Genomic DNA, 23,510 nt, shown 5'->3' on the forward strand with positions numbered 1-23,510 from the left:
GATCGAGGTTGCGGATGAGTACCCTCCTTAACGGAGCAGTAACAGCTAGTTTTGGCGATCTGACTTAAAAGAGAATATTTCAGTGAATATTTGTAAAATTTGTATTATTAGAGTTTTGTGGCACATATCCTCTTATAAATAGAAGAGACATAGTTATAGGGGGGATGAGACACTTATTTGTGAAAGAACAACACTTTGATATTATCTAAAGATTTTTACTTTATTACATACACACAAAAGACATATTTTCTTGAGATCCTCATCTAACTTTTCTCCCACGATCACAGGAGAATCCGAATATTCAAAGGCTCATCAATAATTTATCATTGTCAGAGGGAATATCATACGATTTCATCCCTTTTCCGTCATCTCTCTTGCATTTATTTACAATAATACCACTGTATATTATTTTTTGCTAATTAATGTTATTCATTGTATTTGGGCCATTAAAAGTTATTTATTGTTACATATTCATCGATGTTCCTACAGACGACGTCTTGAAATGGCACTAGTTGAATAATCTTTTGAATATTAATATTGGCTAAGATTAACCTTATCTCATTAGAAAATCTAATTGTTTAAATATAGATCTAAATTTTCGGTCAAACAAGAATATTCCTAAAAATATTAGCGCGAGCTATTCACTTTGGTTTAATCTATTAAAGCGAAAAATAGTGACAGAATAAATGAACACTTTGGTTACTGATTTTCGGAAAAGAGCGCCATGAAAATTGATAACTTCATTTTTATGCTTTTGAGTTTTAAATTAATAATTTTTATCTATTCAATGAATTTTTCACAACAATTACAGAATATGTATCAAAGTTATTGGATTCGACCGACCCGTAACTTAGGCTAGGCCCACTCTGAATCTTCAATTGAAGTAGACATTTATTGATGTATGGATCCAAATTTGAACAATCATGACCATCGATGAGTACAATAAAACGGCGAGTTCCCCATAACCTGACGCCCTGCAGAGGACGACCTTAAGACAAACGAGAGATTATACGACCCTTGTAATAATATAGGCCCGTTAGGGGATACTAAGAATATTCCTTATAATCTGTCTTTTACAGCTTGGAGGGGACTCACTCCCTATATATATAACGAACGATAACTTTGTATGAGGGGAGAATTTTTTATGCTATAATTCTACTTATGAATAGAAGTTTTCTTGAAAGGATTTTACTGATTTAGATTGATAAAGAAGTCTTATTATCCGTCTTCTCCTTATCCATCTTTCAATCTAGAGATTATTATACTTAGTTAAGATTTAGCCCTTCATTTTTGATTGATTTGTTCAAAAAGGTTTCGATATCTTTTGAGTCAAACAATTTGGCGCCGTCTGTGGGGATTTCTATAGCCGAAGTCGTAGTTTTCATCTAGATTCTTGAAAGAAATAATCACCACCCTTTAGCTTCATAAAGACCAACAATGGCAGGAAAGGGAGAATCAAGGCTAAAGGCAATAGTAGGCGTCACGAACAACCTCCTGAATTCCCTCAACGAGGCTAGTGGAGAAGGCAACGAAAACGCAACACCAAGTGCTACACTTGAGGGAGAGATCTCACCTCCCCCACACGAGGATCTAACGTTCTTGCGCGAGAGGGAAACCTCAACATCCGCAGCAGGAGAAGCGCCACCGGCCGTAAAAAGGCTATTATAATAATGGTTGACAAATACCTTGAGTAGCATGCTAGAGAAACCCGTTCATAGAGATATCGAAGACACATTACCCACAAGAACCGCAGCTGCTGCCGAAGAGCCAGACACTACACGAACATGTAATACCCGTACTGTTGCTAATGCAGGCAACGATGCACTTACGGCCATCTTAAAGAAAATGGAAGAGATGAAAAATGAGAACAAAACACTCCGTGACCAGATGAAGGAACATCAGCAAAAAGGTTGATAAAATACCAGGCGCTCCGAAGTTGTTGCCAAAATGTGATGTGGGCCGATCCGTCGAGCAGCCATATTATGAAGGGGCAACTCCCCATTCTATTCCGAAGACCTTCAAGATGCCACCATATTAGAAAATATATGATGGCCCCACAGACCCAGAGGATCACTTAATCCATTACGTTACCGCAGTAAAAGGTAACGATTTATCAAAGGAATAGGTGTCATCTGTACTGCTAAAAATATTCGGCGAAATTCTGACAAGGGGAGCATTGATATGGTATTCCCAACTACCAGCGCGATCGATATCAACGTTCGAAGATATGGCAGACAAGTTCATCACCGCTCACGCGGGAGCGAAAAAAGTAGAGGTCAGGGTCAATGATATCTTCGTCGTCAGGCAAACGACGGACGAGGGACTTCGGGATTTTCTAGCCCGATTCAACAGGGTAAAGATGAGCCGAACGTGTCTGAAGGGATGGTAGTAGCAGCCTTTCAAAATGGGTTGAACATAAACGGGTCAAAAGCAACCAAAAAGCAACTAAGTAGACTCATGAAGTACCCCCTACCACGTGGGAGGAGATCCATAATGCCTACTGCGCCGAAGTGAGGGCAGACGAGGATGACCTGAACGGTCCACTCCAACGATTAACATCAGTCCAAACCGAGACAAGGAGAGATCGCCGCAACGACGATCGAAGGGATCAACTACCACGTTTCAACCGAGAAAGGCACCAGCCCTATATCCGTACACCCAATCTACCTCCTCCACGACATGCAGACGCCGCGCTTCGACACACCACACCTCCCCGAAACGAAAGAGGTATACCTCCACTGTTATCTTCTCATAACTTTTGTGTTTCTCCTTCAGAAATAGTGCACGCACTGGAAAAGCTCGGCACGAAAGTGCAGTGGCTGCAAAAGATGAAGTCGGATCCGAGCACCAGGAGGTCGAACGTCCTGTGTGAATTGCACCAGGAAAGTGGACACAAGATTAAAGACTGCATCGCTCTGCGACAAGAAGTGGTAAGAATGTTAAACCATGGATAACTGAAAGAACTGCTGAGCGACCGAGGACAAGCCAATTTCGCTTGCGGACGCGATCAACCTCAAGGACCTCCAAAACCACTATCATCGCATGTACCATACAAATGATCATCGGCGGCAGTGATGATACGGTAATCAACCATGTGAAATTCACCACCACACATAAACTCAAATGGACGGTTGCCCACGAACGGTATGATGACCTCGAAGACAGTATCATCTTCGATAAGTCGGATACCGACGATTTTCTTTCCCTCACTATGATGCTTTGGTTATAACTTTACACATCGCAGATACTGATGTAAAAAGAATAATGGTGGATGAAGCAAGTGGCGCGTGTATTGTTCACCCACGAGTTCTCATGCAGATGAGGCTCGAGGATAAAATAATACTGCATTGCATAACACAAACGGGTTTTAATAATGCAGTGGAACGAACCTTTGGGGAAATAATGCTGCCCGTCCTAGCAGGAAGAGTTACCCTGGAAATGACATTCCACGTCATGAACCAGGAAACAGCCTACAATGCCACCATATGACGTCCATGGATACACGCCATGCGAGCCGTCCCGTCAAGTTTCTATCAAGCAATCAAATTTCCCACCCCATGGGGGATACTAAGCATCCAAGGCGAGCCACATACCGCCCAGGAATGCTACCAGATCGCCCAAGACTGCACACACACCAAATAACTAAAATGGGCAAGTGCGGAGGCATAACAATCAGCCATGTTGGGAACCAAACCCGACGTACAGGTAAAGCACATCCGAGACCCAAACATCGAAGAAGCCTGCAAATCAACCGTAGAAGATCTCGATCCCGTCCAACCGGACGATACCGATAGCACAAAAAAGGCGTATGTCGAACACAACCTCTTGGAACCAGGTAAATATCGTGAGTTTTTAACTAACAACGCCGATTTATTTGCCTTCTCCCACTTAGATATGCCAGGAATCCCAAGGAATATCGTCACACACAGGCTGAATGTCGATCCTCTTTACCCGCCGGTACGACAAATGAGGAGAAAGTTCAATGTCGCTATCAATAAGGCAGTCAGCAAGGAGGTTGATAAATTACTCACTAATGGTTCCATCAGAGAGTCGTGATACCCCTAATGGGTTGCCAATGTGGTCATGGTCAAAAAGATGAACGGGAAATGGTGGATATGTGTCGACTTCACTAACCTGAACAAAGCATGCCCAAAAGATTCCTTTCCGTTACCACACATCGATCAACTCATCGACGCAACAGCGGGGCACTACCTACTAAGCTTCTTAGACGCCTACTCCGGCTACAACCAAATTCTAATGGCTGAAAAGGATCAAGAAAAGGCCACTTTCATCACTCACCGAGGAACGTAATGCTATAAGGTAATGCCGTTTGGACTCAAGACGTTCAAAGAACAACTCGATAAGACTATGGCGGTGTACATCGACGACATGCTAGTAAAATCGACAAGAAAAGAGGATCACATTGGCCATCTGAAGGAAGCCTTTGAGATCTTAAGGCAATACGGGATGAAGCTGACTCCCGAAAAATGCGCCTTCGGTGTAACTTCAAGAAAGTTTCTCGATTTTCTAGTATTACAAAGGGGTATCGAGGTCAACCTGGACCAGATAAGGGCCATCAAAGAAATATCGGAGGTACTGACCAACAAAAGGCAGATGCAGAAATTAACAGGACGAATAGTCGCCCTGTCAAGGTTCATTTCACGATCATCAAATAGATGCAATAAATTCTTCAACATGCTAAGGAAGGACCACGGGCTGCAATGGAATGTAGAATGCATCGACGCCCTGAGAAAACTGAAAGCATACCTATCTTCGCCACCCCTACTCGTTAGGGCAGATCCAGGTGAATGTCTACTTATGTATCTAGCGGTCTTTGAAGTAGCGGTAAGCACAGTCTTGATCCGCGAAAACAAAGGTACACAATCTCCGATTTATTATATCAGCAAAACCTTAATAGATGTCGAAACAAGGTACCATCACCTTGAAAAACTAGCTTTGGTGTTAGTCGTAGCTTCACGAAAGCTTAGACCATATTTTCAATATCACCCCATAAAGGTGGTGACAACCTTCCCCCTAAGAGGTATCCTCCACAAACCCGAGTTATCGGGTAGATTGTCCAAATGGGCCATAGAACTAAGTGAGCACGACATAACATACAACCGCGAACCGCCATTAAGTCGCAAGTGCTCGCCGATTTCGTTGCTGATTTTAGCGCGGAAATATTGCCTGAAGTAGAGCAGGAAGCGCTCCGCGCTTCCGCACATACCGACCTCTGGGTCCTCTACACCGACGGTGCTTTTAATTCCTTGGGATTGGGACTAGGATTCGTCCTCAAAGTTCCTACGGGCGAAGTAATTCGCCAGTCCATACGATGCCCCGAGATGACTAACAACGAGGCCGAGTATGAAGCTGTGATTGCAGGATTGAAATTAGCCCTCAAATATGGCGCCCGACGACTCGTCCTCCATTGCGACTCTCAACTTGTGGTGAACCAAGTCATCGGGTCTTTCCAAATCAAAGAACATAGACTACAAAAGTACCAGTTGGAAATTCACAAACTGCTGCCAAAATTCGATGAATGCCGCTTCAACCAAATACCTAAGGCGCAGAATATCGAAGCAGACGACCTCGCCAAGCTAGCAGCAGCCACCAAAAATATTAACAAGGAAAACATGGTCACCCTTCTCCATTCCGCAATAGACCACGTCGAGGTACATTCTTTAAGCCTGACTTGGGACTGGCGCAACCGTTTCGTAGCATATTTGCAGGACGGAGCGCTCCCGCAAGATAAGAAAGAAGCCAAAAAGCTTCGGATACAGGCCGCCAGATATAGCCTTGTAAATGGTGATCTCTACAAAATGGCGGCCCCCTGGCCAAATGCCTTGGGCCAAACCAAAAAATACGAGTACTGGAAGAAGTGCATGAAGGGCACTGCGGCGCCCACACGGGAAATCATGCCCTCGTCTGATGCCTCATCCGCAGCAGATATTACTGTCCCACCATAAAAAAAGAAGTTGCGGACTACGTCAGGAGATGTGAACAGTGTCAGAAGTACTCCCCTATGATACATCAAGCCGGGGAACTCCTTCATTCCATCACTTCACTGTCTCCATTCATAAAGTGGGGAATGGATATAGTCTAACCCCTCATAGCCAGACGAGGTAAGGTACGTTTCCTTTTGGTTTTAACTGATTACTTTTCTAAATGGGTGGAAGCAGTTGCATACACTCAGATACGTGAGCAAGAGGTCATCACGTTCATATGGAAAAAGATAATATGTCGTTTCGGCATCCCCAAAGAAATCAACTGCGACAACGGACCTCAGTTTATCATAAAGAAAATGACCCAATTTTTCGACAAATGGCACATCAAACGAATACTCTCCACGCCATATCATCTCGCCGGTAATGGTCAAGCTGAATCTTCCAATAAAGTAATACTGAATATATTGAAAAAGAAGCTTGAAGATGCCAAAGGGCTATGGCCTGAGCTACTACCGAAAGTATTATGGGCATACTTCACCACACCAAAAACCAGTATAGGTGAGATGTCATATTCACTTGTTTACGGGACTGACGCAGTTATACCCGTCGAGGTCGAAGAGCCTAGTTTGAGATACTCCAACGAGAGCGGACCATGCAACGACGAAAGTAGGCTACAAGATCTGGATGAAGTCGAAGAACATAGAGACATGGCGCACATAAGAATGGTAGCCCAAAAGCAACAAGTAGAAAGGTACTACAATAAGAAGGTCAAAGTGCGACCGCTCAAAGTCGGAGATTACATCCTCAAGGCTAAAACACAAGCAGCGAAAGACCCTAACGAGGGAAAACTGGAAACAAACTGGGACGGACCATACAAAATCACGGCCGTAGCAAACAAAGGAGCATTCCAGTTAGAGACAATGGAGGGAAAACTACTCCAAAACAACTGGAATGTCGCCCATCTCAAATACTTCCACTTCTCAAAGAAGGCGCCACCTAAGTCATACTCTTTTTTCCTCATCCGGGTTTTGTACCAATCGGGTTTTCCCGGTGAGGTTTTTAATGAGGCAACAAGGGAGACGTCTCGAGGTTCGAAGTATTGTTCATTACCCCGCCCGTCGACATGACCTCCTGGGTAAAGTAATGAAGGGACTGGTTATAGATAATCAAATCTCCATTGTATGCACAGAGTCGACATCTGATTCTTACAAGAATATAATCAAATCTCCATTGTATGCTCAGAGTCGACATATGATTCTTACAAGAATATAATTAAATCTCCATTGCATGAATAAAGTCGGCATGTGTCTTCCTACGGGAATACGATCAAACCTCCAACAAGAAATGGCCAAGGCCATCGACTAAAACATTAGTTCGACCTCGTTCGAACTACGATGGGATACTACTTCGACGACAGTTCAAAGAAACATCCCAATGGCCAAGGTCATCGACGAAAACATGAGTTCGACTTCGTTCGAACTACGACGGGATACTACTTTGATGACAGTTCGAAGCTAAATCCTAATGGCCAAGGCCATCGACGAAAATATGAGTTCGACCTCGTTCGAACTACGACGGGATACTACTTCGATGACAGTTAGAAGCAACATCCCAATGGCCAACGCCAGCGACGAAAAAGGGGATCGACCTTGTCCAAAATCTAAATCGACTTAACAACTCGATAGATATCCCGGATACCATAGACATTGCAAAAGACACCAACAAATCAACAAAATATATTCTACATTACATCAAAATGTTATGTACACCTATTTTTACAAACAGGCTAAAGCACACCCCCTACAAAACCCCTAAAACAAAAGTAAGTACAAGCAAAAGACTACACGTCATCCCCGGTGAGGTAAGCATCCTCATACCAAGAGTACGAAGCAAGACGGTTCGCATCATCGGAGTTGATGTCATTCCCGTCAGGTGTAAGAGGGTCATACCCGCATGCCTCACGAGTTGCACGAGCTTCGTTGTGCACGGCCTAAAGTTCCAGTCAGTTGCTCTCCCCTAGGCGTGAAAAGCCTTGTACACATCAAGCCGAGCCTCAACAAGGAGCCACAACTCATACAAACGATGAGGCATGACCGGATAGGATGAGGCACGAGATGTAGAAGGCTGAGAGCGTCGACCTGCATCCTCCTCCCTTAGCGAGGCCACTTGTCCATTTAACACAGATAGCTCTGCCTCCAGTTCTTTAACACGCCATTCAAGCCCCTCGACCTTACGATTAGAGGCCTCTTTCTCTTCAGTCAGCTCCGACCTACAAACACGGAGGGCATTCTCCAAAGATGCAGTTCCAGAAATAGCTGCCGCCAACTTATCAGCACCAACGTTCAGCTCGCCCTTAATCCCCTCAACCTCCACCACCTTCGCACTTAATTCAGCGGTCAAACTGGCCACCTTTGCTTGCAAGTCGGCATTTTCGGCCATCACCCCCTGCTCACCTTAAGGGAAGCCTTGAGTTCACTATTAAGGGCGACAACCTTCATGAGCTCCTCATCCCGCTCCCTCAGCTCTTCGATCTTACGCTCCAGTTGAACCTCCCTCTATTTGAGCCCCTCGCGAAACAACTGAAATTCAGGGTCCTGATTATAAATGTCGGCCATCGCGTGTGCTTAGCATGATACCGTTGATACTTGGACGACATCTTCTTATATATGGTCGTCATTTTCCTCTCCCGACGCTCTCGCTCGATCTCCATGATGAGAGTCTGGCACAAAGGAAAAGGAGAAGAAACAAAATACAGGCCGACGATCGCCACACAAACCCAACGACGAAAAGGTAAGAAAAGGCACCTATCCGCAAGGCCATACCAACAACGTTCTGAGACAACTCCATGTCGCTCATTGCCCTAAGCACCTCGTTTTCAGAAGCAGCACATAGAGAAGATAAAACAGACGCCACTTGCTCACAGTTCAGTAGCAAGTTGTAGTTCCCCGGGACGACTATGTGACGATCAGTCCCTTCCGTTTTGACCTCCACGTGAGTATGGCGACCTACGAACTCGTTGATATCCTCCAGGTCGACATCTGAACCTGAGCCGTCACCCTCGACACAACGACCTCCAACATTGGATGATGCATCGCTCTAGCACGGAGCCGGCTCCTGGGTAAACTCTTTCCGCTTGGGGAGATCTCCCTGATAAAATAGCGTCAGCCATAAATGTGGGTACGAGTGCTGCCTGCGATACCCTGCTTCTATCAGCGTCCATGGCTACGCCCTTCCCGAGCTCCATTCTCCTTTTTTTTCTCGATAACGGCTCATCCCCATTGGAGGATTCGTCCAAGAAGTGAGGGGCCGACATTGAAGAATCCTCCTCCCTCACGACCACGACTCGAGATGGACCTTCTAATTGAACAGGTTGAGGATGACCCTCACGAACAGATTTACTCAAAATAAACTGCGTGTCCGTGACAGCAATGACCTATCGGAACGCAGGGACTAGCGCCCTCCGCCTGGAAGCTCCTCGACCTGTCATCACAAAGGGTCGTATCAACAAACAATGTCATATATCCAACGAAGTGGTAGGGAAAACATTTACCAGATGGAACTTTAGGGCCATAACGCTTTACGAAGGCGGGCCAATCATGGGTTTCTGCTACGTGGGGCAACAAACGGACTACCCAATCCCTTATGCCCGCAATGGGGCGAGGTGGACATCCCATTGCTGCAAACAAGAAGCAAACAAACTTTTTAATGAATACAACAAAGGAAGAGTAAAATGAGTGGCGGCACTTACGAGTCTCGTTCCTTTGCTCCGGTAACCTGGCGGAGTTAGAAATGATGTGTTCAGTTTTGACAAAGAAGTACTTGTGCCAAACTTGCGACTTGCCCGGTCGTCTGTTCCGACCACCAGCCCTCTTGTACCATGGTGCCTCAAATGCACTATGGTACCCCTGTGGAAGCTAGGCGAGAACAGATGCAAAAGGTGATGGATAGAAACGTCACATTCCGCCAACTCCGCATACTTGGTCAACAACAGTAGTATCATAAGCGTGTACGACAAAAGTTGTGCCGGACAAACCTGGTAGAATCTACAGAATTCTTCCGCTAATGGGAAGAGAGGAAAAGTATAGCCAATCACGAAAGGGTACTCATAGAAAGCGAAATACCCAGGTTTGTGGACCTCTACAAAATCTCTCCCCGCCGAAACCATATCGACATGAGCAGGAATGCCATACTTTACACGAAGAGCGTCAATGTGAACTTGCTCCGTCTCAGAGAGTACGGGGTCAGGAGTAGGAGGGGGATCTTTGAGGAAGTCATTTCGAGACATGGGGTGTCCGCAGTAACTCCTCCACTGTAGGAAGGCTGTCACCCTCTTCTACCACCGTATCTTCACCGCCCGAAGGGGACACCATGGACAATGGGATGGCTTCAGGAATCCCTTCGCGAGATCAGTGTTGCCTTGGCATGCTTTCATTAAAAGAGAAAAGAGGTGTTGATATCGTAAAAACAAGAGAGGAAGATGAAGTTGTGAACGAAGAATATGAGAAGAAAAAGCGAAAGATTGTCAGTGCTAGCTCGGAGAGATAAGGAGGGGTATTAAGAAGTGAAATGGCCAAGAACTTTCGAAAAAACAAACCCTCTCCCTATTTATAGAAATGGGTGGCACCAGAATCGAAGCGGAAGGTCACAGAATGGCACCAAAATCGAAGCAGCAAACCATCAATTCCTTCCTCGAAAACACGCGTAATGATGACGTACGTGAAGATGACATCATATCCCGGTAAAATGTATAACCTGGTGTCTTGCCAAGCACGCCGACCGCCCACCATTGGCCAATGCCGTAACGCTTCGAAGCGTCAAATTTTCCCATAGAAATGTGTGGTGTCCGCTCATCGAGGATGCACCAAGTTGCAACCTCGACAAGCCGAGGGACTAACTGTATGGGTCCAAATTTGAACAACCACGACCATCGACGAGTACGACAAAACGGCAAGTTTCCCATAACCTGACGCCCTGCGGAGGACGACCTTAAGACAAACGAGAGATTGTACGACCCTTGTAATAATATAGGCCCGTTAGGGGATACTAGGAATATTCCTTCGCATATTCCTTATAATCTGCCTTTTACAGCTTGGAGGGGACTCACTCCCTATATATATAGCGAACGATAACTTTGTATGAGGGGAGAATGTTTTATGCTATAATTCTACTTATGAATGAGAAGTTTTCTTGAAAGGATTTTACTGATTTAGATCGATAAAGAAGTCTTATTATCCGTCTTATTCTTACTCATCTTTCAATCTAGAGATTATTATACTTAGTTAAGATTTACCCCTTCATTTTTAATTGATTTGTTCAAAAAGATTTCGATATCTTTTGAGTCAAACAATTGAGTTATTCATTATATTAATATTCCCAATCAATTAATAATGCCTCAATTCCGTATTAGGTGATATTGGTTATTGATCACGCCCAACTATGCCTTATAAAAAGGACAATGCGGACGTTGCAAGTATAACCCGAGTATTACGCCCAGAGTCGAATCCACAGAGAGTTAACCTATCAATCACTATCTTTAGACCCACTAAACTCTTCAGAACCAGCTTCCCAAATGTTTTAAATCACAAGTTGATGGTTTCTATAGTAACTAAAATTGCAAGTAAATAAACAGCTGTAAACTAAGGATACTAAGGTTGTAAACAATTGTGAGAAAAAAGCTAAGGTAAAGATTTTCCCTATTGATGGAATCCCTTCTGTTTATGCGTCATACAAATTTACCAACACACCTCTATCAATCATGAACACTTTTCTTAGCGTAAATCTCTCCCGAGTAATCACAGTAATATACTATTGCACTCTCCCGAGATACACTAGCTAGCTTTAATTAACACAGTTCACTTAAGATTGCGTCCAAGGCTTTGTTATCCCTAATCCCGCCTTTAAACCCGCAGTTATAGATTCCTCTTATACTTTAGAAGTGGTGGTATTCAACAATAACCTAAATATGCACTCTCTCCCGAGTTATGCACACTAAATAGGCACAGCCAATAACAGAACGACGGAACCTCGACGTCAAGCTCAACGTACCGGACCTCGATGAACCAAAGTCGACCTCGACGGAAAACAGAAAACTCGGCCAAGCAGGATCGCAACAACCCACAGCTGCTCGCGAAAGATGAAACAACGTCGACAGCAGTAAGGTCGACGCGAGGGGGGGGGGGCTGCTGACGGGCGTTTGAACGGCGTTGACGCGAGGAGGATGAAGCAGAAAAAGGGGTCGTTTGGATGCGAGGAAGGAGCAGCTGTGCGTTGCTTGGAAGCGCAGCAACGACTGCTTGGCACGCATCAATAGCTGCTTGTTGGACTAACAATGGCGGAACTGCTGGGTTTTTGTTCGGGCTGTGCGTGGGGGTGGTGTTTGGACGATCGAGCTGGGCAGCGGCAGTGGGTCGTCGGGGCAGGTGGTTTCACGGGAGTTATCACCTTTGGACAGTAGGGTCGTTAGGTTTTTTCCAGTTTTTCAAGAGGAAGGAAGAAGGTGATGAGATGGAGGGAGCTGGAAGTGGGTTGTTGTCGACGGGGGGTGCGACGATGATGGGAAGGTGTGCTCGTGTGAATGTGTTGAGGTGGTGTTTGGACTGTGTCGAGGGAGTAGGTGGTTGGCGATGGGAAGGGTCTGTTTAGTTGCTAGGGTTTTCGGTCTTCTCCACCTTTGGAGAAGATGAGGAACAGTCCTTTTTTTCAAAAATCTTTCCAAAGTCCTCCCCTTTTCCAAAATTTTTGTCCGTGTATTTGATATGGTTTTGCCCAGAAAAATGAGCCCCACGCGTGGTGGGGTTCCCCGTGCGTCGTGGACTCGGATTATTATGGGCTAAGTCCGAAATTAGGCCTAAAACCAGGTAGTTTGAACCCGAATTTTATTCTTTTGCCCGGATCCGAGAATAAGAACACGACGTTGCTTACTAATCCTATGTAAGCAAAATAACTACAAAAATAAGACTAATATTTAAAACAATACTATATCTTTTTTAATATTTTTTCAAGATTTAAAATAGCTACAAAATGAAAACTATTTTATAATTTTCGTTTTTATATAAAGATAAAAAATATAAAGTAATATTTTTTGTAGTTTTAAGAAATTAAAATGACTACAAAACATTAATAGAACTATATTTTTTGGTTATTTTCGAAATTATATAAAGTACCAAAATAAAGTGCAATTTTTTGTATTTTTTCAAGTTTATGAGAAATACATAAACTAAAATTTATATATATATTTTTTGTAATTTTTCTTTTTGCAACGAAATAAAGTGAAATAGTCAAAATAGCTATATTTAGACCCAATTCACATATTCATGCTAAAAATGTGAAAATTCTCGGGGAGGGTCAAAAATCTGGTGTCTACAGACTCATGTAGTTCAATTTTTATATCACTACACAATTCTAATGTTGAAAAATGCTTGGAATGTGACTTCAAACCTTCATTTTGCAATTTTTCTATTCTGACATCCTCTTCTTCCCCCGGACTAGAGTCATTCTCAACCAGATTTTTATTTACACCGGTTGATTCTAAGTCCATGTTTTTCTCGGCATCATTGGTACTCATGGGGTCGGTTGGCGGAGGTTCAATTCTTGACTCTTCAAATTTTAGCTCACATTCTTCCTCATTTTCAAGAATGGTCTCCAACATGAGCATTATTTTCTCATTTTGGGCATTTGAGAGTTCTTGGTTTTGATTAAGTGCCAAGGAATTTTGGAGACTATTTTCCAAAAGCTCCTCCAAAGCACTTTGTTCTTTGTGTCCTCCTTCAAGTAAGCACTCCAACATGAGCTTGAACTCTCCCTTTCGGCCATGCTCAACTTCTTCCAATTCGTTAGCCCTATCATTTTCATCAAAAACAATAGAATCATCATAGCGGGGGCTTGGGGAAGGGAAGGACCAATCAACACAATCATCCCAATGACCATTTTGAAAACCACACTTATCACGAATACTCCACTCATGGGTTTGAGATTGTGCGAACAATCCACCCCCGGAAAAATTTAAACAATTTTGCCACGAATGTGGTCCTCCACAATAAAGACAAGGGTCATCACAGTATGAACAACTACCATTCCACCAATTTTTATTATATGATGCCATTTTTCAAAACTAAGAAAATAAACAAGACCCAAACAATAAAAATAGACTAAGGTAAGAAAAATTAATTACACAAATATTCACAAGTTGGGTATAGAGAAAACTGACCATACTAAGAATTTTTGTATTTCTATCAATGGTAATTGATAATTCCGTTAACTCCCCGGCAACGGCGCCAAAATTTGATCACGCCCAACTATGCCTTATAAAAAGGACAATGCGGACGTTGCAAATATAACCCGAGTATTACGCCCAGGGTCGAATCCACAGAGAGTTAACCTATCAATCACTATCTTTAGACCCACTAAACTCTTCAGAACTAGCTTCCCAAATGTTTTAAATCACAAGTTGATGGTTTCTATAGTAACTAAAATTGCAAGTAAATAAACAGTTGTAAACTAAGGATACTAAGGTTGTAAACAATGGTGAGAAAAAAGCTAAGGTAAAGATTTCTCCTATTGATGGAATCCCTTCTGTTTATGCGTCATACAAATTTACCAACACACCTCTATCAATCATGAACACTTTTCTTACCGTAAATCTCTCCTGAGTAATCACAGTAATATACTATTGCACTCTCTCGAGATACACTAGCTAGCTTTAATTAACACAGTTCACTTAAGATTCCACCCAAGGCTTCGTTATCCCTAATCCCGCCTTTAAACCCGTAGTTATAGATTCCTCTTATACTTTAGGAGTGGTGGTATTCAACAATAACCTAAATATGCACTCTCTCCCGAGTTATGCACACTAAATAGGCACAACTAATTGAGGATCCTGTCAATTAACTACAACAAGAACATAGTTGAATAAATAAAGATTGAAACTAGCAATTTGTATTCACATAAACAAGAAGTTCATCCCCCAATAGGTTCCATCAAAACCTTAGACAAAAGATTTAGCTACTCATAACTATGGGTAAATAAACTAAAACAATGTTCATCATAAAACTTGCAAGAAACATAAAGAGAAGAAGAAACCAAGATGTTTTGGGTGATCTCTCACACTTGTTCTTCTTCCAAAACTACTCTCCAAAACAATATATGCCTCTCTTGGGCGGAGTCTAGTGTTTAAAATAGGGTTTTGGGCTTAAAATCCCGTATTTTGCACTTTAGTCCCTGAAATTTCCGCCTCCTGCCGCGGTTCTACCGCGGTCGCGGTCAAACCGCGGTCAAACATGGCCTCTGCTGCTTCAATTGTCTGCGAGCAGCCCTCACCGCAGTCCTGCCGCGGCCGCGGTAAAACTGCGGTATTTCATCCTGTTATGTTTAGAATATGGAAAAACGTAAAACATGAAAGTTGTAGCCCTTTGAGTTAGCTTTCCAACTATATATTATGAAGCCCAAATGGGATTCTGAGTAAAAAGTTATGTCTATTTTACTAGACAGTGCACAATATGCCTCTTCGAGTTTTCGTTTTGTTGTTTTATCATCCGTTGATCCCCGAACGCGATCCCGGCTTAATTCCTTGAGCTCTTACTCAGACTTCAAAGCTCAAAACCACTTAAATTTATTCCATAATATCTACATAACTCGAAATTACACCTACAAGGCATAAAACACACAATTAGTGCAAAACACTAGCGATTAAAGCGCAAACTCAACTAAAGTGCAATAAATTAGAGTGTAATAATCGACTAAAATACGTAATTATTGCCTATCATCAGTTATACATGAACTTTTTTTTTGTCAACCGGCCAGTATTTATAGTATCAATCATAATTTGTTTTTTTCGCTGACTATTAATTTTCCATACGAAAGAATAAAATTAGCCGCAATTTTTTATTGAATAAACAAAACAAAAAAGTCATGAAACTGATTGTTACTCCCTCTGTTCACTTTTACTTTTTCAGTATTCTAAATATAAATTTTTATTTTTACTTGTCACTTTTAACATATCAAGATAAGACAAATTTTTTTTTCCTGTTATACCCACAATATTAATTAGTCATTTCAAATTATTATCTGAAATCCACTAAAAGTATACATCAATTAATATGAGTATCATGATAAATTATGCACTTTATTTATTATTTCTTAAGGAATGTGAAAAGTAAAGTGGACAAGTTAAAATAAATGGAGGGAGTATTAGATTGGAGTAGGCTCTGTAGTGTTCAAATTAAATAGTGCCTACTTAGTTGTTCTTGCTTGGTAATGTGCTTGCAGTATATATCTGTCAAATTGCCAATCATTTGGATCTTAATTTGCAAATAATTTATTAGACAAAGATCATTGACTTGTATAATCGTAATTGCTTGACAATGCTTGAAGTTGATTAGTTAACTAATAAGAATGGATTTACTTTTCTTTAATCTTCGTTGCCGTCCATATGAAGGAGACGGTGCTTTGCCCAAAACGATTTTAATGCTTTGGTTTAATTTTTTTTTTTTTTTTTTTTTTGCTTTTGCTGTAAATACGAACTTTTCATTACTTAACTAGTATTATTACATAGATAAAGAGTCCCATTGGGCTCAGTCATAGGTTCTGCCACCATATTGTCTACATTAGTAGTGCAAGTTACAAAAGGATTTCCTAGTTCTACTAACTTGGTAATTATAGTAGTAGATATTGTTCTACATTTTGTGCTTCCAATTTTATCTTCATGGAGAGCTTTCAAAAGAGAGTTTGGAGGCTGTTCTATGAGATACTTTGGTTGGTAGAATATGTGGATTTGGTTATAGTTAGAATTTTGGATCATTCTATGTAAAAAAAATAGCACGGGCTAGCCAGTTTTCTGATTGGTCATTCAAAAATAGCCAGCGTTTGCAAAGTTATTGAAAAATAGCCACTATTTTGCTACAACAGGGATCGATCCAACATAATATACTGGAGATCGGTGCACCTGTGTATGAACTTCCAGCATATTATGCTGGACCTCCAACACACGAAAAGTTCCAGCATAATATACTGGAGATTGGAACACCTGTGTATGAACTTCCAATATATTATGTTGGATCGGTATATTATACTGGAACTCCAGTATATTATGCTGGAATTCCAGTATACTTATGCTGGAACTCCATTATAATATACTGGAGTATTTTTCGGATTTTGAACAATGTTTTCATTCAGATTTATTTTTACATAAAAAGTGACTAAATTTCACTTACTTTTATAATTATAGCTATTTTTGAACGACCACTTGTAAATCTGGCTATTTTTGAATTTCTCCCTCGTTATATTGACCATTGTCTTGAGTCTTGACAACATGCAAAACTCAGTGCCATTTTATATTTATTTCCTACTCTTGAGCTGAATATAAAAATTATTATAAAGTTAGTGGAGTGATATATATATATATATATATATATATATATATATATATATATATATATATATATATATATACCTAAAATCACCCTTAAACTTGGTCCATATTATTACTATCCTCCCCGAAATATGCCCGATCTTAATTATCCCCCTCAACTTGGCCTTTTGAGGGCCATTACCTCCTAGACGCTGATATGGCAAAAAGTGTGGGTGCACTCACCTGCCACGTGGATTTTTCTGTCTATGTGGCATTTTCTTGAGAAATAAAATATTTTTTTACATTTTTAAGAATATTACTTTTTTAGATAATTTTTTTTCGAATAAAATTTATAATAAAATTTGGATATAACTACATTATTTAGGCAAAATATTTTTATTTGGCCAAAAATAATAAAATTTTAATTAATCTTTTTTGAATTTGACCTGAAAATAAAAATTTATACAATTTAAATAAATAGTCAAGGCATCTAAAAAGTTATAAAAAATATACAATTTAAGTAAATACTCATTGCATCAAAAGAAGAAATAAAAAGAGTGTACAATTGCAGTTGTAATTTCTTGCAATTGTACACTCTTTTTATTTCTTCTTTTGATGCAATGATTATTTATTTAAACTGTGTATTTTTACTTTTTAGGTAAAATCTGTAAAAAAAAAAATTAGAGCACCGTAATTTAGAGTTATATAAAAAATTATATCCAAAATAATTAATTTCAAATTATGTATTTTTATAACTTTTTAGGTGTCTTGACTATTTATTTCAATTGTATAAATCTTTATTTTCAGGTCAAATTCAAAAAAAGATTAACTAAAACTTTATTATTTTTGGCCAAATAAAAATATTTAGCCTAAATAATGTAGTTCTATCCAAGTTTTATTATAAATTGTATTCGAAAAATTTTATCTAAAAAGTAATATTCTTAAAAAGGTAAGAAAATATTTTATTTTTCAAAAAAATACCACATATATAGAAAAATTCACGTGACAGGTGAGTGCACTCATACTTTTTGTCACATCAGCGTTTAGGGGGGTAATAGCTCTCAAAAGACCAAGTTGAGCGGGATAATTAAAATTGAGTATAGTTCGGGGAGGATACTAATAATCTGAGCCAAGTTTAGAAGTGATTTAAGGTATTTTGCCATATATACAGAGAGAGAAAGAGGGGTACATCTTTTAGACGTATATATCTTTTAAAACAATTTCATACGTATTATCCAAGTCGGGAGTAGTAAGTTTACACCTCATTCTTATTTTTATATATTTTGGTTCCGTTCATGTTCACCCTTTCCGATTTTTGAGATAAACATTTCTCAAAATGATGAATAAAAAGATAAGAGACAATAGCTAAAACTAACATATTATATATAATTATAAAGGTAGGCGTGCAATTTACGTGTACTTTTCTTCTCCAAGCGTAATTTTCATAATTAAAAACTCGAGCTACATGATAATGTTTGTTTTACATAAAATTTTGTTTTCTAGTTTAAAGAACATGGTGGCGAGCAAGAAGCATTATATACCAGCAACTTTTTTTCTTAACTAAATGATATACAAGAACATACTAATCCTATTAATTAAGATTCACGTTGGATCAACTTAAGGATAAAGTGTTTCGCACCAAAAAATTTTCGATTTTTAAGACTCAACTACAAAATCTCTAATTAAAGATGGAGGTTTTCCAACTGACCCTCCATATTCTTTGATGTTGTCATGAATTAGGTCCAAAGTTAATTACAAATAAGATGTAATGAAAGGGATTCAAAGCTAGGTTACAACTTTTGGTAATGCTCAGCCAATTAGAAACGAAGGACAAGGATTAGAAGTTCATTAATAAGGAGGAAAGGTCACGATTACGCCACGTCAGCAGGTTGTTAGTTTGTTACAAATACCCAATGGCAAGAGAGAGAAGGCAACGAATTTCTGGTAATTTTCATTCTCCCCCAAATTCCTTCTCTCCTCTGTTCTCTCTCTTTCTCTTCTTCTCTAATTCTCTTCTCATCTATTTCTGCAGATTCTCAGTGGCAATGGCGACCTATGTTTTCACTTTTTCTAGTTAATTCAGTTACTTTTCTTGTAATTGTTTTCAGCTTTCAATTAATATAATCAGAAAAAGTTCCAAGAGAGTTGATTTTGTTTTCTATTTGCAATTGAATTTAGATCCTTATCAAGATCCTTACAATTGGTATCAGAGCCTCGATTCTGCGACTTGTGTGTGAGTAATAGCAAAAGGAACTCGTTTGAAGCCGATGGACGACAAACTTGCTAAACATGACGAACTGTTGGCAGATGTGTTGAGCAGCCAAGAGGAGGTTCGTAATACTCAGACGGGAATCCAAGGCACCTTGGAGCTGATTCTCGAGAGGTTGACAGCACTGGAAAGAGCTCCAGCAGGCCTAAACAATGGAGGAGGATTGCTACCCCTTCCAGTTGTGGACAACAGACAAAATAGACCTCAGAATACGGTCATACCTCCTCCTAAATGGGAACTGCCCTCCTTTGAAGGACATGAACCCAAGGTATGGTTGCGTAAATGTGAAAGGTATTTTAAGTTGTATAAAACTCAAGAAGATCAAAAGGTAGAAGTTGTTGCTCTTTATTTGAATGGACTAGCTGAGATATGGTATCACTCCTTGTTGCTAAGCCAAGGAGTATTAACTTGGGCTGAATTTAAAGAAGAATTGATTAGTAGGTTTGGAGTAGTATTAGCTAAAGATGTAGTCGAAGAGTTCAATAAGCTATCACAAGAAGGGACCGTGGATGAATTCCTAGGGAAATTTGAGGATCTCAAAGCCCAGATGTTGGTTTGTAACCCACAACTGGATGAATCTCACTTCCTATCCAGTTTTATAGGGACTCTTAAAGAGGAAATCAAGTTTGGGGTCAAGTTGTTCAAGCCTACGACATTGAGGTTTGCCATAGAGCAGGCTAGGTTACAGCAAAAGGCTATTGAGACTGCACAGAAGAAGGAGAAGGCTAATGCTAAAAGCCTTCCAAGGGCAAACCTCACAGCTAACACTAGAAACCTACTAGTGAGCAAGACCACTGCATTTAGACTGAGCCCTGAGGTGTATGAACACAGAAAGAACAATCACTTGTGTTACAGATGTGGGGAAAAATATAACCTTGGCCACCAGTGCAAAGTGAAACAATTGAGCTGCCTCAAGGGTAGGGTGGAAACTGAAACTCAACTGGAGGAACGTGAGATTACACAAGTATCAATACCATTTGAGTTGATTATTGAAGATGGAGTGAAGCAGGAAATTCAGGAAGCCATCTATATGAATGCACTTTCAGGCAATAACCAAGGAAAGAATACCATTCTGGTAGGGGGAACTGTGAAGAAAAGGCATGTCACAGTGATGATTGATTCAGGGAGCACACAGAGTTTCATAGATGAGCACACGGTTAAGGAAACTGGCTATCAAGCTAGTTTTTGTCCACCAGTGAGAGTGACAGTATCAGATGGTAATTATGCCATGTGCACTACCCACTGCAAGGGATTCACATGGAAGATGCATGGCGGGTCATTTCAAGAAGATCTTCTCATCATTCCTTTGGGAGGATGTGACCTAGTGTTAAGTAATAACTGGATGAAGAAGCACAGTCCTACTAAGTTTGATCATGAAAAGAAGTGTGTTATTATTAGGAGAAAGAGCAACAAACTGGTGCTTCAAGGCCTTCCAGAGGAAGGTAGATTTAAGTATGATGAGTAGCAGAACAATGGGTAAAGTGTTGAAGAAAGGGCAAGCTCTCATAGCTCACTTGTTTATGCTGAATGTTGAGGCACAGAAAGAGCAAGAGCAGACTGATAAGGCTATCCAAGAAGTGCTGAACCAATATGTTGATGTGTTTGTAGAGCCAAAATCCTTACCTCATATCAGAGCCTTGGGCCATGCTATACCCCTTAAACCTGGTAGTTTACCAGTCAGTTTGAGGCCCTATAGATACAATTACCACCAGAAGGATGAGTTAGAAAAATAGGTGAAAGAGATGTTAAGCAGTGGCATCATTCAGCAAAGCCAGTCTCCCTTTTCTTCACCTACCTTGCTAATCAAGAAGAAGGATGGCACTTGGAGGTTTTGTGTGGACTATAGAGGATTGAATGATATTACAGTTAAGGACAAATACTCCATTCCTATTGTGGATGATTTACTGGATGAACTTTATGAATCTACCATCCTTTCTAAGGTAGATCTCAGAGCTGGGTACCACCAAATCAGAATGAAGGTGGAAGATGTTCACAAAACTGCATTTAGGACTCACATGGGACATTATGAATTCATGGTGATGCTCTTTGGGCTCACAAATGCTCCAGCTACATTCCAGGCTCTAATGAACCAAGTTTTTCAACCTTATCTGAGGAGATTTGTCCTAGTATTCTTTGTTGATATACTCATTTACAGTTTGAATTTGGAGGAGCATGTTAGACATTTGATGTCTGTGTTTGACCTTTTGAGGAAGCATACCTTATTTGCTAAGAAGTCCAAGTGTTCCTTTGGACAAACACAAGTGGAATACTTAGGTCATGTCATTACAAAAGAGGGAGTTTCCACTGATCCTACTAAGATTCAAACAATGGTAGACTGGCCTAAACCCAACTCCCTTAGGGCCCTCAGAGGATTCTTAGGACTGACTGGCTACTACAGGAAATATATGGCTAACTATGGAACCATATGTCGACCCCTCACTGATCTGCTAAAAAATGATGCATATAAGTGGAGTCAAGAAGCTGAGTTAGCTTTCTCAGCTCTCAAATCTGCCATGTCCTCAACACCAGTACTGGCATTGCCTGACTATACTAAGGAGTTTGTGGTTGAAAGTGATGCAAGCCATGGAGGAATTGGAGTTGTGTTCATGCGAGGGGGTAAACTACTTGCTTATTTCAGCATGGTGCTAGCTCAAAAACACAGGGGAAAGTCCATTTATGAAAAGGAGTATATGGACTTATTGAGTGTTGTGGATAAATGGAGGCATTACTTGCAGTTCAAACACTTTATAGTTAGAACAGATCACCATAGTTTGAAGTATCTTCTTGAGCAAAGGTAACTTCAGCTATCCAACAGAAAGGCTTAACTAAGCTACTTGGGCTTGACTATGAAGTGCAGTATAAAAAGGGAGCTGAAAATAGAGTAGCTGATGCTCTTTCTAGACAGCAAGAAGGGTTAGACACTCAACCAAATCAAAGGTCAGGACAACTTTTGGCTATCAGTGTTTCTGTTCCCACTTGTATGCATGAGGTGACTGCTAGCTATAAAGGAGACTCTCAGGTACAGGAATTAATTCTTCAACTTTCCATTGACTTACAAGGCCCCAGTATTTGGAATTATTCAACAGGGATTCTCAGAAAGAAAGGGAAGGTGTACATAGGAGAAAATGGTAACCTCAGGCATCAGTTAATTGCCTCCTTCCATGACTCTCCCAGTGGGGGGCATTCTGGTCAGCTTGGCACCTTTAAAAGACTAGCTAAGCTTTTCACTTGGATCAGGATGAAACAAATGGTGAATGAGTATGTGTCCAGTTGTTATGTGTGCCACAGAAGTAAGGATGACAATGCAGCATACCCTGGACTTCTACAACCTCTCCCCATTCCCAATCAAGCATGGAGCCATATTAGTATGGATTTCATAGAAGGTCTGCCCATGTCCAAGAACAGAGAAGTGATACTGGTGGTGGTGGATAGGTTCACCAAATACGCTCATTTTATTGTCCTAAAACATCCCTATACAACTGCTACAGTAGCAGAAGTGTTTTGGAAAAGAGTACATAGTCTACATGGCACACCTGAAACCATAGTTACTGATAGAGACAGAATCTTTTTAAGAAAATTATGGCAAGCCTTGTTTAAGATCCTTGGGGCTTAATTGCATTACAGTACAACATATCACCCACAAAGTGATGGATAAACTGAAAGGGTGAATAGGCTTCTTGAAAATTACCTCAGGTGTATGATTGCTAGTTGACCTAACCAGTGGAAATAATGGTTATCTGCTGCTGAATGGTGGTACAACACTAATTTCCATACCAGCTTGCAATGCACCCCATTTGAAGCCTTGTATGGCTACATTCCCCCTCAACTATCTATTGGACCTTTGCTAGAAATTATTGTACCGGCATCTGAGGATGTTGTGATGAGAAGACAACAGATGCATCAATTACTGAAGGACAATTTGAGCAAAGCTCAGGAAAGGATGAAGTTCTTT

The 23,510-nt window shown here is 40.7% G+C and overlaps 1 protein-coding gene across 1 annotated transcript; it reads left to right on the forward strand.

Moving 5' to 3' along the window:
- Positions 1 to 19,556: 19,556 nt before the first annotated feature.
- LOC138880238 (uncharacterized) lies at positions 19,557 to 21,023 on the forward strand. Its single transcript, XM_070159916.1, has one exon. The coding sequence runs from the start codon at positions 19,557 to 19,559 to the stop codon at positions 21,021 to 21,023; it is 1,467 nt and encodes a 488-aa protein (XP_070016017.1).
- Positions 21,024 to 23,510: the final 2,487 nt, after the last annotated feature.

Source organism: Nicotiana sylvestris, chromosome 10 (assembly GCF_000393655.2).
Source record: "Nicotiana sylvestris chromosome 10, ASM39365v2, whole genome shotgun sequence".
In the NCBI taxonomy this organism is placed as follows: domain Eukaryota; kingdom Viridiplantae; phylum Streptophyta; class Magnoliopsida; order Solanales; family Solanaceae; genus Nicotiana; species Nicotiana sylvestris.

Bases quoted from the DNA above. Each gene is read 5' to 3' on its own strand.
- LOC138880238 (XM_070159916.1), top strand. From the start codon at position 19,557: ATGGACGACAAACTTGCTAAACATGACGAACTGTTGGCAGATGTGTTG.